The sequence below is a fragment of the Schistocerca gregaria genome, chromosome 4 (genome assembly GCF_023897955.1).
Source record: "Schistocerca gregaria isolate iqSchGreg1 chromosome 4, iqSchGreg1.2, whole genome shotgun sequence".
Classification (NCBI taxonomy): Eukaryota; Metazoa; Arthropoda; class Insecta; order Orthoptera; family Acrididae; genus Schistocerca; species Schistocerca gregaria.
This window is the reverse complement of record NC_064923.1, coordinates 216,883,293-216,898,035: the sequence shown is the minus strand read 5'-3', so window position 1 is coordinate 216,898,035 and position 14,743 is coordinate 216,883,293. Positions and strand designations below refer to the sequence as shown.

The 14,743-nt window shown below is 39.7% G+C and overlaps 1 protein-coding gene across 2 annotated transcripts in view; it reads right to left on the bottom strand.

Moving 5' to 3' along the window:
- Nucleotides 1-14,743, bottom strand: part of LOC126267086 (RNA polymerase II-associated protein 1) — a 182,477-nt gene that overhangs the window by 91,857 nt on the left and 75,877 nt on the right. For both annotated transcript variants that reach the window (XM_049971952.1, XM_049971953.1), the window contains exon 6: nucleotides 10,017-10,192. In XM_049971952.1, the coding sequence (XP_049827909.1) occupies nucleotides 10,017-10,192 (176 nt within the window). The remainder of the gene's footprint in view (nucleotides 1-10,016; nucleotides 10,193-14,743) is intronic.

The window sequence follows — 14,743 nt, the reverse complement described above, 5'->3', positions numbered from 1 at the left end:
AGATATCGAAAGGGGTGTGGAGCGATGCCCACTCCAATGCCGCGGCCAGCTGCACTAGGTTTCTCAGGTTGTCCCACAGATTCTTAATTAAGTTTAAACCTGGGGAGTTTGTTGGTCAGGAGAGTGCAGTAGATTCATCCTGTCCTCTTTGAACCATACACTTACACTGCAAGCTGAAAGACATGTTCCATTGTCCTACAGGTAGATGCCATTGTGCTGTGGAAAAACAAATTGCATATAGAGTGGACATGGTTCTCAAGGATAGTTGCAAAGCTTTGTTGATCCTTTGTGCCTTCCAGAATGAGAAGATTACCCAGGCAATTCCATGAAATATTCCCCAGAACATAATGCACCCTCCTCCATCCTGAAGGGTGTTTACTTTCACACATTTCACACTGTACGTGCAAACAGCCATCTTTCCGATGCCACATAAAATGTGCTCATATGGAAAGGTCAACTGTCATCACCCAGAGGATGTCCACTTGTGTTATTGGTGTGCAAATTACAGCCTTCATCTGTGATGAACACCAGTCAGCATGGGTGCGTGAATAAAAATGTTTGGTGAACAGTCATTAAGCAGACAGTGTAGGTAGCCCCTTGGTTCGTCTGGATTTTCAGCTGCTCAGCAGTTGATGTCTGTTCACATCTCCACAGCCATCACTCATCCCTTTCATCCATGGCCCATGGTGCACCACAGTTATGTTGCTGACAGTTTCATATTGTGACATTTTGCCGTGCACGGTGTATTTTAACCATAGTGGTACACGGGATAGTTTACAAACTTAGCCATTTCATAAATGCTTCCACCCTTGGCCTGATAGCCAATGATCGTGCCCTTTTGGACACCAGATAATTGCTCTATTTTCACATTATGATGACTACATTGTTTTCCATGTCCCCTCAATGTGCTTTATATACCCTCTACTGTTAGTGCTACCACATGCCATCTACAAGTGGTTGCAGCACATTGGCACTGAACATAGGTGGAGGCCAAATAAATTTGATAACTGGGTATGTGTCCAGTTGTTATCAGTAAAGAGATACGGGTGTTAGAGTGTAACCCAAGCAAATACTCCTAGAATGTGTTACAAGGGAAATGATTCAGTTCATAAAGTTCCATTCTAGACTTCAATGAACTTTCAAATTCTATACACAACAGCCTGTGTAGATCTTGTGGAGTCATACTGATGCTCTTTTAGGAGGGTACCACTAATCACATCTGAAAGATCTATTCATCTCTAGTAGACTTCACCTTTCAACCATCCCAATAGGGAAAATCCAAAGGGCAGAGGGGTGGGGACCTCTGTAGCTATAAAGCTTGACCATTACTGCTGACCAATCCAGGGAATACTATGTTTAGATTGTATAGCACCTGACGACAATTTTACAGTATGAATTGTAACCACCATAGACAAATTATAGGGTTCCTTCCACCTTATCTAAATGTTTAAGGACGAATCAATACATCCATATATTTTTGAACAAGTAACTTGGCATTTCAGAGTTTTGGCATAAGTACATGAATGGAATTAGAGAGAAGGAAAAGGGAGAGAAGGAAACATAGTAGGTGAATATCGATTGGGGGAGAGAAATTAAAGTAGAAGCCGTCTGGTAGAGTTTTGCACAGAGCATAACTTAATCATAGCTAACAAGTGGTTCAAGAATCATGAATGAAGGTTGTATACATGAAAGAATCCTGGAGATACTAAAAGGTATCAGATACATTATATAATAGTAAGACAGAGATTTAGGAACCAGGTTTTAAATTGTAAGACATTTCCAGGGGCAGATGTGGACTCTGACCACAATCTATTTGTTATGAACTGTAGATTAACACTGAAGAAACTGCAAAAAGGTGGGAATTTAAGGAGATGGGACCTGGATAAACTGACTAAACCAGAGGTTGTACAGAGTTTCAGGTAGAGCATAAGGGAGTAATTGAGAGGAGTGGGAGAAAGAAGTACAGTAGAAGAATAATGGGTAGCTCTGAGGGATGAAGTAGTGAAGGCAGCAGAGGATCAAATAGGTAAAAAGATGAGGGCTAGTAGAAATCCTTGGGTAACAGAAGAAATATTGAATTTAATTCATGAAAGGAGAAAATATAAAACTGCAGTAAATGAAGCAGGCAAAAAGGAATACAAACGTCTCAAAAATGAGATCGAGGAAGTGCAAAATGGCTAAGCAGGGATGGCTAGAGGACAAGTGTAAGGATGTAGAGGCTTATCTCACTAGGGGTAAGATAGATACTGCCTACAGGAAAATTAAAGAGACCTTTGGAGAAAAGAGAACCACTTGTATGAATATCAAGAGCTCAGTTGGAAACCCAGTTCTAAGCAAAGAAGGGAAAGCAGAAAGGTGGAAGGAGTATATAGAGGGTCTATACAAGGGCGATGTACTCGAGGACAATATTATGGAAATGGAAGAGGATGTAGATAAAGATGAAATGGGAGATATGATACTGCGTGAAGAGTTTGCCAGAGCACTGAAAGATCTAAGTTGAAACAAGGCCCCGGGAGTAGACAACAATACCATTAGAACTACTGATGGCCTTGTGAGAGCAAGTCCTGACAAAACTCTACCATCTGGTGAACAATATGTATGAGACAGGAGAAATACCCTCCGACTTCAAGAAGAATATAATAATTCCAATCCAAAAGAAAGCAGGTGTTGACAGATGTGAAAATTACTGTACTATCAGTTGAATAAGTCACAGCTGCAAACTTCTAATGCGAATTCTTTACAAAGGAATTAAAAAACTGGTAGATGCCGACTTCGGGGAAGATCAGTTTGGATTCTGCAGAAATGTTGGAACATGTGAGGCAATACTGACCCTACGACTTATCTTAGAAGAAAGATTCAGGAAAGGCAAACCTACATTTCTAGCATTTGTAGACTTAGAGAAAGCTTTTGACAATATTGACTGGAATACTCTCTTTCAAATTCTGAAGGTAACAGGGGTAAAATACAGGGAGCAAAAGGCTACTTACAACTTGTACAGAAACCAGATGGCAGTTACAAGAGTCGAGGGACATGAAAGGGAAACAGTGGTTGGGAAGGGAGTGAGACAGGGTTGTAGCCTCTCCCCGGTGTTATTCAATCTGTATATTGAGCAAGCAGCAAAGGAAAAAAAGGAAAATTCGGAGTAGGTATTAAAATCCATGGAGAAGAAATAAAAACTTTGAGGTTCGTCGATGACATTGTAATTCTGTCAGAGACAGCAAAGGACTTGGAAGAGCAGCTGAACGGATGGACAGTGTCTCTAAAGGAGGATATAAGATGAACATCAACAAAAGCAAAACGAGAATAATGGAATGTAGTCGAATTAAGTCGGTTGATGCTGAGGGAATTAGATTAGGAAATGAGACCCTTAAAGTAGTAAAGGAGTTTTGCTATTTGGGGAGCAAAATAACTGATGATGGTCAAAGTAGAGAGGATAAAAAATGTAGGCTGGCAATGGCAAGGAAAGCGTTTCTGAAGAAGAGAAATTTGTTAACATCGAGTATTGATTTCAGTGTCAGGAAATTGTTTCTGAAAGTATTTGTACGCAGTGTAGCCATGTATGGAAGTGAAACATGGACGATAAATAGTTTAAACAAGAAGAGAATAGAAGCTTTCGAAATGTGGTGCTACAGAAGAATGCTGAAGATTAGATGGGTAGATCACATAACTAATGGTGAAGTATTGAATAGAATTGGGGATAAGAGGAGTTTGTGGCACAACTTGACAAAAAGAAGGGACCGGTTAGTAGGACATGTTCTGAGGCATCAAGGGATCATAAATTTAGCATTGGAGGGCAGTGTGGAGGGTAAAAATCATAGAGGAAGACCAAGAGATGAATACAGTAAGCAGATTCAGAAGGATGTAGGTTGCATTAAGTAGTGGGAGATGAAGAAGCTTGCACAGGATAGGGTAGCATGGAGAGCTGCATCAAACCAGTCTCAGGACTGAAGACCACAACAACAACATGATTCTGAGTAGGAAATTAACACTTTTTGTTACTAATTTGATAGTTTTGTTTCATTGTGAAATTAAAAACTGTAATTGGTGAAACTAATAATGTCTGATGAAAATATGTAAATTCCAAGTAATTCAGTTTTCGAAAGAATGTAAAATCTTGATTTTTTTCTATTAAAATGAGGCAACCAATAAAAAACCCAATTATTTATGATTGTGTTTAATGAATAATTGCTGAATATAAGTTGATGTTTGACAAATCTCAAGATAAGAAAAAAATTTTATCAAAGAAAAGGAATATATATGTCACCCTGTTTGTATTATTGACGTTAAATTTGTAAAATAATGTAAAGCTAGCAATTTTAGATGAAAACAATAAAGAATTTGTAGCAAGAAGTCACTCATAACATTGTCTGAGTATGATAGGAGTAATTGTCATGGCATTTTCAACTAAGTAATAAATTTATTAACTGTTGATATTCTATGATGGTTAGAAGAAAATAAGGAAGTCACATTTAAAGTGGCTCCATCATTCTGGAAGACCACGGCTATCCTTGTAGCCAAAACCTCTTCAAATAATGCTAGGAGCTTGATTTCAAGGTAGTTTAGATAATGGGGCCTGCAAGGCAATACGGGGACACAACAGGGCCAATCACCTGATTGTCTACCACAACACGCCCACATCTAAAAAGGAGCTTTCTTGAAAGTATGTCTATTGAAAGACCTGGGGTTTTCATCAGTATTAATGAGATTAGTCAGCAATATACTATTAGCCAATGACAATTCAAACTATCTATCTTCATCTCTTTGTCAAAGGTATTGAATTCACTGTAAATGAGCATGATACAGGCTGTACATATGTAATGTCAACCATATTATTCTGTTAGGAACAGTATGTTTAGAAATTCTGCATGTGTTTGTTGAAGGACTATGCTTCGACAACTGAATAATGTCTTCTACTTCATCCACATTCTCTTTATTTGCACATTCAGATGAGCTATGACTATTAGGCACTGCAACAATTTTACAGAGTTTGCTGAATATATGGGTAAGCATTGTTCTATCTGGTACTCCGCAATTAAGAAATTTTGTACTGTATTCTCTACAAACAGAACCACCGTATTCATTCCAAAACCCATATAGAAATACCATATCAGCATACTTGGCATTTGTAAATATGGGTGGCACACTCAAATGATAGAGTAGAATTGGCCAACAAATCACAATCACTATCACAGTTGAAAAATTCAGCTGTGAAAACTCGAGCAATACTTCAAAGCCTGAGCCTCAAAATAAAAACGACAATTTATACAAAAATATTGTCAATCCTGTATTTTCCATTAGACCTAATGACAATTTATGCTAATTCTAAAAATTTAAAACTGTAATGTTCCTCTGAACACGCTAATCTCTTACAGTATTAGAAACATTTTCATGGGGTTTTCATGCATAATTTGTTTGTAGTAGTTTGGGGCATCATACATGTTTTATTTAATCAAAACTGAAGAATGAAAAAAAGATACTGTAATTTACAGTTTTATCAAACGCCATCATGTCTGTCTGTTTGAAGTAACTTTAGCGTAGCATGGAGCAACATATAGGCTTTACTTAATCAAAATTGGATCATGGAACAAAATAGGTATCATGATCTAAAGTTTTATCTAAAACTATTTTGCCTACCTGAAAAAAGATATCATAATGCAAAAGTGTGTTTGTCTGTTATCTTTTCACATCTAAACCAATGAACCGACTCTGATGAAATTTGATATGGAGATGGCCTGAATGCTGAGGAAGAACACAGGTCTACTTCATAATTGTTTAGTACAAGACATTTATTGATTTGAAGAATCATGGAGGTAAAAAAGGAGATGGTGCTATAAACTTTCACTGTACATTATTTTGGAACCATGGTGGGCAGGACCTGCCACCATCTTAAATGGTCCAAAACATTAGCCAACTACTGTTTACAATTGTTTCTTGCTCATTATTTCTGTCATTTGCACACAACAACCATTTTAAATACAAAAAATTATAATGCTTTTGAAATGCCAGGAAGGGAATTTCAGAATTTTTTTGTTCTTGAAAGTGTATTGCTCTAATAATGTTACACAATTTGAGTCATTAATGTGACTTGTTTTTCATTGAATTATGTTGAAAGACAGGGAGGGAAAGAAGTGATATGAAAAGCATGCTTTTGTAAACCCATTAATTCCAATTTTACCGTATTTGTATTAATAGCAAATGAAGCTACATTAAAAACAATGTTTGTTTGCTTACTGGTTCTGTTTCTTATTCATTACATTTTCAGCTTTCGACTTATATGCACAGTATTTTTAATGTTCATGTGTGCAAAAAAACTTATCTACAAGTTATTTGCAAGCCCATAAATGCTTGCAATGAAGAAAGAAGAAAGGCATGCTATTATATTTTATGCATGTCAATGAAGTGAACAATTATTGAAATTTCAAAGCAACATAACTGCATAGAGGTACATCTCCATGCAGAATAGAGTTCTTATGACAGTCAGTGCACTAGTTCCACTGTAGTTTAGGTATCTTCTTACTATGAAATTTTAGCTATGATGCATCATTCAATATGTGGCTTATAATTGCAGTTTACTTGGTAAAAAAATATATAATTTTTTAAACATATTCTGGCATTGAGCAGTATTATAACTGTAATTAAGGAAGACTTAGACCTGTGTAACATACTGTACACACCTTCCTTTCCAACAGCAGCCTATTTGCTTCTTTTCCTGGAATATTTCTAGCCAGTGACTCTGCCAATTTTTCATAAATAACCAAACATATCACAATTGCAATGTATGCCTATTTTGATCATGTGCTTCATTTTACTTTTGAATTTCATTTTGAGGTTTTCAAAGTATGTACGACTATTCCATACTTTGTTATATATGGATAGTTAGTTAATTTCATGTTCCATGTATCATTTGCACAATATATTGAAATGATGTAGAGTGGGTCATTTATATTAACATCACTTTTTGTTCATATGTTCCTATGCTGATCACTTATTAGTTATTTTTTGTTTTTTTAGTTAAAGACAGACAGATGTTCATCACTAATTCCTGCCCATCACCATTTACACATTACAATAACAGGTAGTCTTCTGTGGAATACAAGGAGCTGCCAAAGATATTTGTTTTTAGTTTAGTTTCAAATTTCACTTTACTGTCACACACACACACACACACACACACACACACACACACACACACACAGAAGCACATACTCTGGCTGTTCTAAGCAGAATCTTTTGTTTTAAACAGAGAGGAAATGCGAACTATGAATAATTAATGGCAGGAGGAATTTAGGGTGTGAGATGGTGCACCAACCATCAGTGCAGTCACATAGCCATTTGTTGTGTGGGGATGAGATGTGGATACAGTGTTGGAGTATTTGCAGTTTGAAAGGCAATGAAAAGCACAGGAAAGAATAAAAGTAAAGAGCACAACGACAATTCATGCATACAAAGAAAAATATTGCTTGAATGGGTCCACTTATGAATAAAATGTGATTCCTTTAAACTTTTAGATTACACTGGCAGTTTTGATGAATCAACGACTTCCTCCACACAATCAAAGAATCAGATGCTACTAGGTATACAATCACAAAAGTTGACAGAGATCCCCAACAGTTGGAAATGGGCATGGGTATGTCAGACTAATGTCACAGGCAAGTATTGCCATGGTGAACCATGGAGGTATAAATCCGATGAGCCTAATGTTTTGGACTCGATGAAATGGCAGATGTCAGCTTCAAATTTGGCATGTAATGACAATTCCCTTATTTTTTTACTTCCATATGAAGAATATTACATTAGTTAGGAAAACATATTTACTCTTTGAAAAAGCTAATTATTCTTTGACTTTTGAACTTTATCATATATGTGAAAATACATTTATTTATTGTTATGCTCTACATAATATGATTCTACATAATCAACACAATGCTTCTACAATCCTCAAAATGTATAATCCACATTTTCATGCTGCAATGTAATATGTGTGGAAGTATGTGAATTACATTTTCACAGCTACACCAACCAGCCAATTTCAATGAATTTTGATATGGAGATAGCCTGAACCCTGAGGAAGAAGACAGGCTACTTAAAAAAAAGAAAGAAAGAAAAACAAAAATCAACATCAGGAAGTCCAAATTAGGGGATGGAACACCTTCTTTTTTATACTTCAGCAAACATAAATCACGTTAAAAATGATTAAATTTGCTGCGTAATGTACATGCTGTGTAATGTATAGTTACTTCAGTAGTACAATGTGAGATAGGCGCCTATCTCACCAACTACTAGTGTTAGACACATATGGTTGCTGACAACAAGTATGGGCCTGAAGATGATATTGTAGCAACATTGAAACTAGTCGTCAATAAAACCAACACCTTGATGCAGCTGGAGGAATTTTGTCATTTTTTAACATATGCAAAGATATTTTGTTGACTTCCACCTGATTAGGGAGAAATGACCTTCATGGCAAAAAATGAGAAATCATGATTGCATGGAAAGATGTTTCTCACATGCAACTCCCAAATGGAATCATAGAGAAATTGTTGACAAGGATTCTATGAAACCACCTTTACTAAATACTTAAGTGTGAATTATAGAGTAATTACAGAGTCTGGTCTTAGTGCCCAAGAGCCAAGTGTGTGTGTGTGTGTGTGTTTTGGAGGGGGGGGGGGGAGGGGGGGGGGCCGCTACACCTTCACTATGTGTTGAGTTGCACTCTATAGTTTCCATACGGTAATTATAGAGTAATCATGTAAATGTAGATGCTGATGTAGAATTAGATCTTTCTAAAGCGTTTGACCGAGTCCATCATGGCGCTCTTTTAAGTAAACTTGCTTGTAATGGTGTCAGTGGGAAACTGTTGCTTTTACAACAATGCACACAAGTTGTGTATGATAATGAAGAGGTAATCGAAAAAAGAAGATCAAAGGTAAGAAATATAAATTTTGGTGTGCCACAAGGCTCTATCTTGGGCCCCTTCTTGTTTATTTGCTACGTGAATGATTTCCCAAAAGGATTAGACAGCAGTCATCATATTACTATGTATACTGATGACACCTCTGGGGTTTGCTGGGCACGTAGTAATGATACGCTAAATTCAATGATACAGAATTTTGTTGAAAAAGCCCAAACACATTTTGAAAAAGAAAACCTGAGGGTCAATATTAACAAAACTAATTTAATTTATTTTAAGACAAGTGGCTCAAACGTTGTAAATGAGGACATTCAGGAAAATACCTCTTCAGAATGTAAATTTCTGGGGATACATGTAGATGGCAGACGTTCGTGGAATCAGCAAATAGATCATGTATGTGGTAAAATAACATCTAGTCTGTATTTACTAAGGAGATTAGTTCAATATCTAAATATTGAAGCAATAAAAATAGCATATTTTGGGTTGGTGTATCCCCATCTATCTTATGGAATTGTATTGTGGGTGTAGCCAATACAATATAAGAAGGGTATTTTGATAGCAGAAAAGAGTAATAAGAACTATGGCAAAAGTAAGACACAGAACTTCATGCAAAAACCTGTTTATTAATTTTAATATTATAACTATCTATGCAGTAAACATGTTTCGATCAATATTATTAGTGAAAAAAGACAAAAAAGTGACAAACAGGAATATGGAAAGCCATGATTATGATACAAGACACAAATCAGACTTTCATATGGTGAGCAGAAGATTGAATCCAACAAGAAATACCCCATTCATTAAGGGAGCAATATTTGATAATTTACTGCCAAACAACCTGAAACAGCTTTCTGGTAGAATTTTTAAAAATGAATTTAAAAAATGGCTTCTATTGAAGTGCCCATACAGTATGGTGCTGACATGATTTGACCTCAGGAAAGCTATGTTAAATATACTGCAATTATCTTTTATTTAATAGCATGTAGTCTATATATATATTGTGTATCAATAATCTAAATGTAATTACTGTAACATTGCCCATGCATGTTAAATACATGTTTCGAGCTGTAAAAAAATTTAATGATAAGGCTTATAATTTCCTTACCTTCTCAAGAATATTTGCAATAATTGTTATTGAGAGTACTCGCTGCTGTAAAACAGAACTTCTTGTCAACTGGAACAGTTCTTGTAAGGTGTAGCCAGGTCTGCCTGGTTCCTCTCCATGATGATGAAGACCTTTATTTACATCTAATGACTCATCAGCATATGGCAGTAACATACCTGTGCAGAAAGAAAAAAAAATTAAGTTATAAACAGTTTGGAAAGTTTGTGTGTGTAAAAAACTAGAAAAAAGGCAAAAGATGGATAACAAGGAGTGCCTAATGAATGGAGGAATAGACAATGAGTAAAGATGCTTAAGAACAATAATACCTGATTTCCAATCATCAATATTGGTCCATCAAGTTCTGAGAGTGATTATATTCCTGTTGTAAAAGCGACATCAGCACAGCTCGAGCTAACTACTGTCACTATCTCAGATGTATTTCACCACTCAATTGTGAGGAGACAACGTTAAAAAGTAGACGTTTGATTGCTGTGTCAAAGATGTTGTGTCACAAATTGCAATGTGTTGTGACTCGCCGATCATTCAAAGTGCGCCACACAATTACGCGTGTCGTCTACATGCGGTGCTGTCTGCCAGCCATGCAGCAGCTGCACCACCTAAGCCAGCCAGCGGCCGCTAGACTTGGACTCAGTGCTCATTCGAATGTTACCATGTTCACATGTCTTGCTTTGCCAACTTGCTCAGTGACCTATATGTGTAGTGTCATTTCGAAATATATGTGTTCAACTTGATGTTATAAAAATTGGCGACGAGGTAGTGGATTTTTTCTTTTCATCGTTGACCCACAGGTTTCCATGGTTACTGTCGAGCAACTATTGCAAGGTCTCACTGAACAGCAAACGCTTCTAACATCAGCAATTCGCGATTTCGTCGCGGCATCAAATGCGGGGCATTTCTCGGCGTTGTCTATACCTCCTTTTCCTCCTTATGACGAGACGGCGGAAGACTGGTCTGATTACGAAAAACGTCTTCGACAGCACTTCTTGGCATTTCATGTCACGGACGAACAAACATTTAAGTCCCTGTTCCTTTCATGGATTTCACCTCAAATGTTTCGGTTGCTGTCACAATTGGCTCCTTTGAAAGATCCTGCGTCTTTGTCTTTTGCTGAAATGTGCTCACTTCTGTCTGTCTATTTTCACAAGCAAACACATGTGGTAGCCTCTCGTGTTGCCTTTTATCGTTGTCAAAAACCGCCACATCAATCCTATCGCACTTAGGCTGTAGAACTTCACGGCCTCAGTCGAAAGTGTCAATTTGTATCTGACGTTCACAAAGAATCCTATGCCGATTCCATGGTACGCGATGCTATTATCCGGTCAGTGCCCGACAAAGAAGTTTGGCAACGTGCCCTTCAGTTGGCAAATCCGACTCTAGATGAACTTCTCTCCATTGCGCAGTCTTTTGAAATTTCTCGCGCCGCTGGGGCGCAAATAGAGGCGTGGAGTGATGTCAGAGAAATAAAACCTCTGTGTGCTGTTGACGACACGTGCAGTGCGTCCCCACCGGCCGACATGGCACCAGTGCACTCCCACGCGCAGCCTCGGCCTAACCGCAAACAACCTGCTAAGAAACTGCAGCAAAACCCCCGCAACTTCCTTCATGTCCGTGGTGTTTTACGAAGCATTCACACGAGGATTGTCCCCAACGTTGGGCCCTGTGTCACAATTGCAAAAAGAAGGGTCATGTGTCTGCCGTTTGCAAATCCGACCACACACATGATATTCATGACCATGAAGCTGATTCTGCGTCTGTGTTGTCTGTCAACTGCACTTCTTCTCTTTCAGGGAAGTTATTCTTTACTGTCCAAATCCTTGGGTGGGATGTTTGCATGCAGGTGGATACCAGTTCTGCTGCCACTATAATTAATTCTCAGACATATCTTCAGCTGGGTTCTCCACTCCTATCATCTGTTACTCGGCAATTACGGATGTACAATAAACAGAAGATTTCTCTCATGGGACAATTTAATGCTGAGGTATCTTACAAATCCGTTGTTTGCACTGTTCCCATATTTGTAGTCGACCAGAGTAACGCAGAGAATCTTTTTGGTTTCGATGCCTTTCGCGTTTTTGGGTTCTCCGTAGATGACTCTGTCAATATAGTCTCTGATGCTATTCCTTATACTCAATTGGATTCCTTGTCAACGACATTTTTGTCCCTTTTTTCTCCTGGGTTAGGCCGTGCAAACGACTTTGAAGCTCATATCACGCTCAAACCCACTGCTTGGCCTAAGTTTTTTCAGGCTCGGCCCATTCTTTTGGCTCTTCATGATCAGGTAAAACAGGAGCTGGATCGTCTCACTACTTCAGGGGTCTTGCTTCCTGTCAGTTCCAGGGAGTGGTCCTCTCCAGTCATCGTCGTTGCTAAGCCCAATGGTGATATTCGTCTCTGTGGCGATTTTAAAGCCATTGTAAATGCACAATGCCTCATCGACACTTACCCTATGCCACGACCTGAAGAACTGTTCATTAAACTTGCGAGAGGCCAGTATTTTTCTAAAATTGACCTGTCAGAAGCTTATCATCAACTTCCTCTCGATGCTGCTTCCCGGCAGTTTCTGGTCCTTAATGCGCCTTTCGGCTTCTACAATACCAACTATTGCCATTCGGGGTTGCCCGCGCCCCTACTCTCTTTCAGAGATTCTTGAAACTATTATTGCTCCCTGCCCCTGGGTGTATAAATTACATGGACGACATTGTTGTCACTGGCTCCACCACTGAAGAACATCTTCAGAATCTCCAAACACTTTTTCATGTCTTACAGACTGCCGGTCTTAAGTGTAATCTTCAGAAGTAACAATTTCTTCAGGCATCTATCATGTACTTGGGATTACAACTCTCTCGGGATGGTATTCGTCTGCTTCAGAAAACTGTTGCTGCGATCGATGCCCTTCCTCACCCTACATCTGTTAAGGAACTGCAGGCCTTCTTGGGGAAAATAGCATACTATCACAAGTTTTTACAACCTGCTGCTTCGGTGGCTCAACCCTTGCATCACCTGTTGCATAAAAACGTGCCTTTTCACTGGTCCGCGTCATGCGATGCTGCTTTCCAGAGATTGAAAACTATGCTGAAACAGGCCCCGTGCCTGGCTACTTATCAACCTGGCCAACATCTTGTTCTTGCCACGGACACCTCTCAATATGGGGTCGATGCAGTCCTTGTGCACCGTTTTTCTGACGGCTCTGAACAATCCATTGCTTATGCCTCCAAAACGCTCATGGATGCCCAACAAAAGTATTCTCAAATTGAAAAAGAAGCTTTGGCCATTATTTATGCTCTTCATAAGTTTGGTGTTTTTCTCTATGGATCCAAATTTTATCTTGTTACGGATCACAAACCACTTGTTTCCTTGTTTCATCCATCATCGTCACTTCCCAACAAGGCTGCACACTGCCTCCAGTGTTGGGCTCTTTACTTGTCTTGTTTCAATTATGAGATTCATTTCCGGCCGACAGCTCAACATGCGAATGCTGATGCACTGTCTCGCCTTCCCATGGGTTCTGATCTGGCATTCGATAGGGACGAACTTTTGTGTTTCCACCTGGATGTTGCCGAGCAGCGGATTGTGGACGGATTCCCCATCACCGGGGACTGGCTGGCGGCTGCTGCGGGTTCTGATCCTACCCTCTCACAGGTTTTATGCTGTATTCAGAAGGGTAGGTCAGATTGTCCGTCCGCTAAGATTTCTGACCCGTTGCAGAAATACAACACTTTGCGCTACCACCTCACAGCTAGGGATGGTGTTATCCTCCTTTCCACTGACAATGCTTCACCGCGTGTTGTGGTACCTGCGTCTTTGCATGCTTCGGTCTTGCGGCTCCTTCACCTAGGGCACTGGGGTGTCTCTCGCACAAAATCTGTGGCGCACCGTCATGTGTACTGGCCTGGCATCAACTCTGAAATAGCACACATGGTCGCTGCCTGCGGCCCTTGTTTGTCACAGGCCGCTGCCCTGAAGTCATCTTTGTCACTGTGGCCTTCACCTGAGATGCCCTGGGAGTGCATTCATGCTGACTTCGCGGGACCTTTTTTAGGTACTTATTGGCTCCTCGTAATTGATGCCTACTCCAACTTTCCTTTCATTGTCCGCTGCACATCGTCTACCACCACGGCAACCACAAGTGCTCTCGCCCGCATTTTTTATTTGGAAGGCCTCCCCTCTACTCTTGTTACTGATAATGGTCCGCAATTTGCCTCTTCCAAATTTGCAGATTTTTGTGCTCGTCACAGCATTATGCATGTCACAGCCCCTACGTTCCATCCACAATCAAATGGTGAGGCTGAATGACTGGTCCGAACATTTAAGGCTCAGATACGGAAACTCCTGACTTCTTCTGCTGCTGATGATGCACTTCTCCAGTTTCTGGCTTCTTACCGTTTCACCCCCATGGGCGACCACAGCCCGGCTGAGCTCTTACATGGCCGACAGCCCCGCACGCTGCTTCATCTTCTGTGGCCTTCCACCTCATGGCCGCGGGTGCCTTCGCTTGGCAGGCTCACCGCCGATGACCTTGTCTGGGTACAGGGATGTGGCAGGCAGCCAAAATGGAGTCCAGGCCACATCTTACGACACCGTGGCCAATGCCTGTATGAAATCTAGACGGACACGGCCGTGCAGTGCGTCATTCGGACCAGCTTCTGCCTCGTGTACTGGCAACGCCTATTCCGAATGCCGCTACACCACCTTCGGCTCTACCCGAT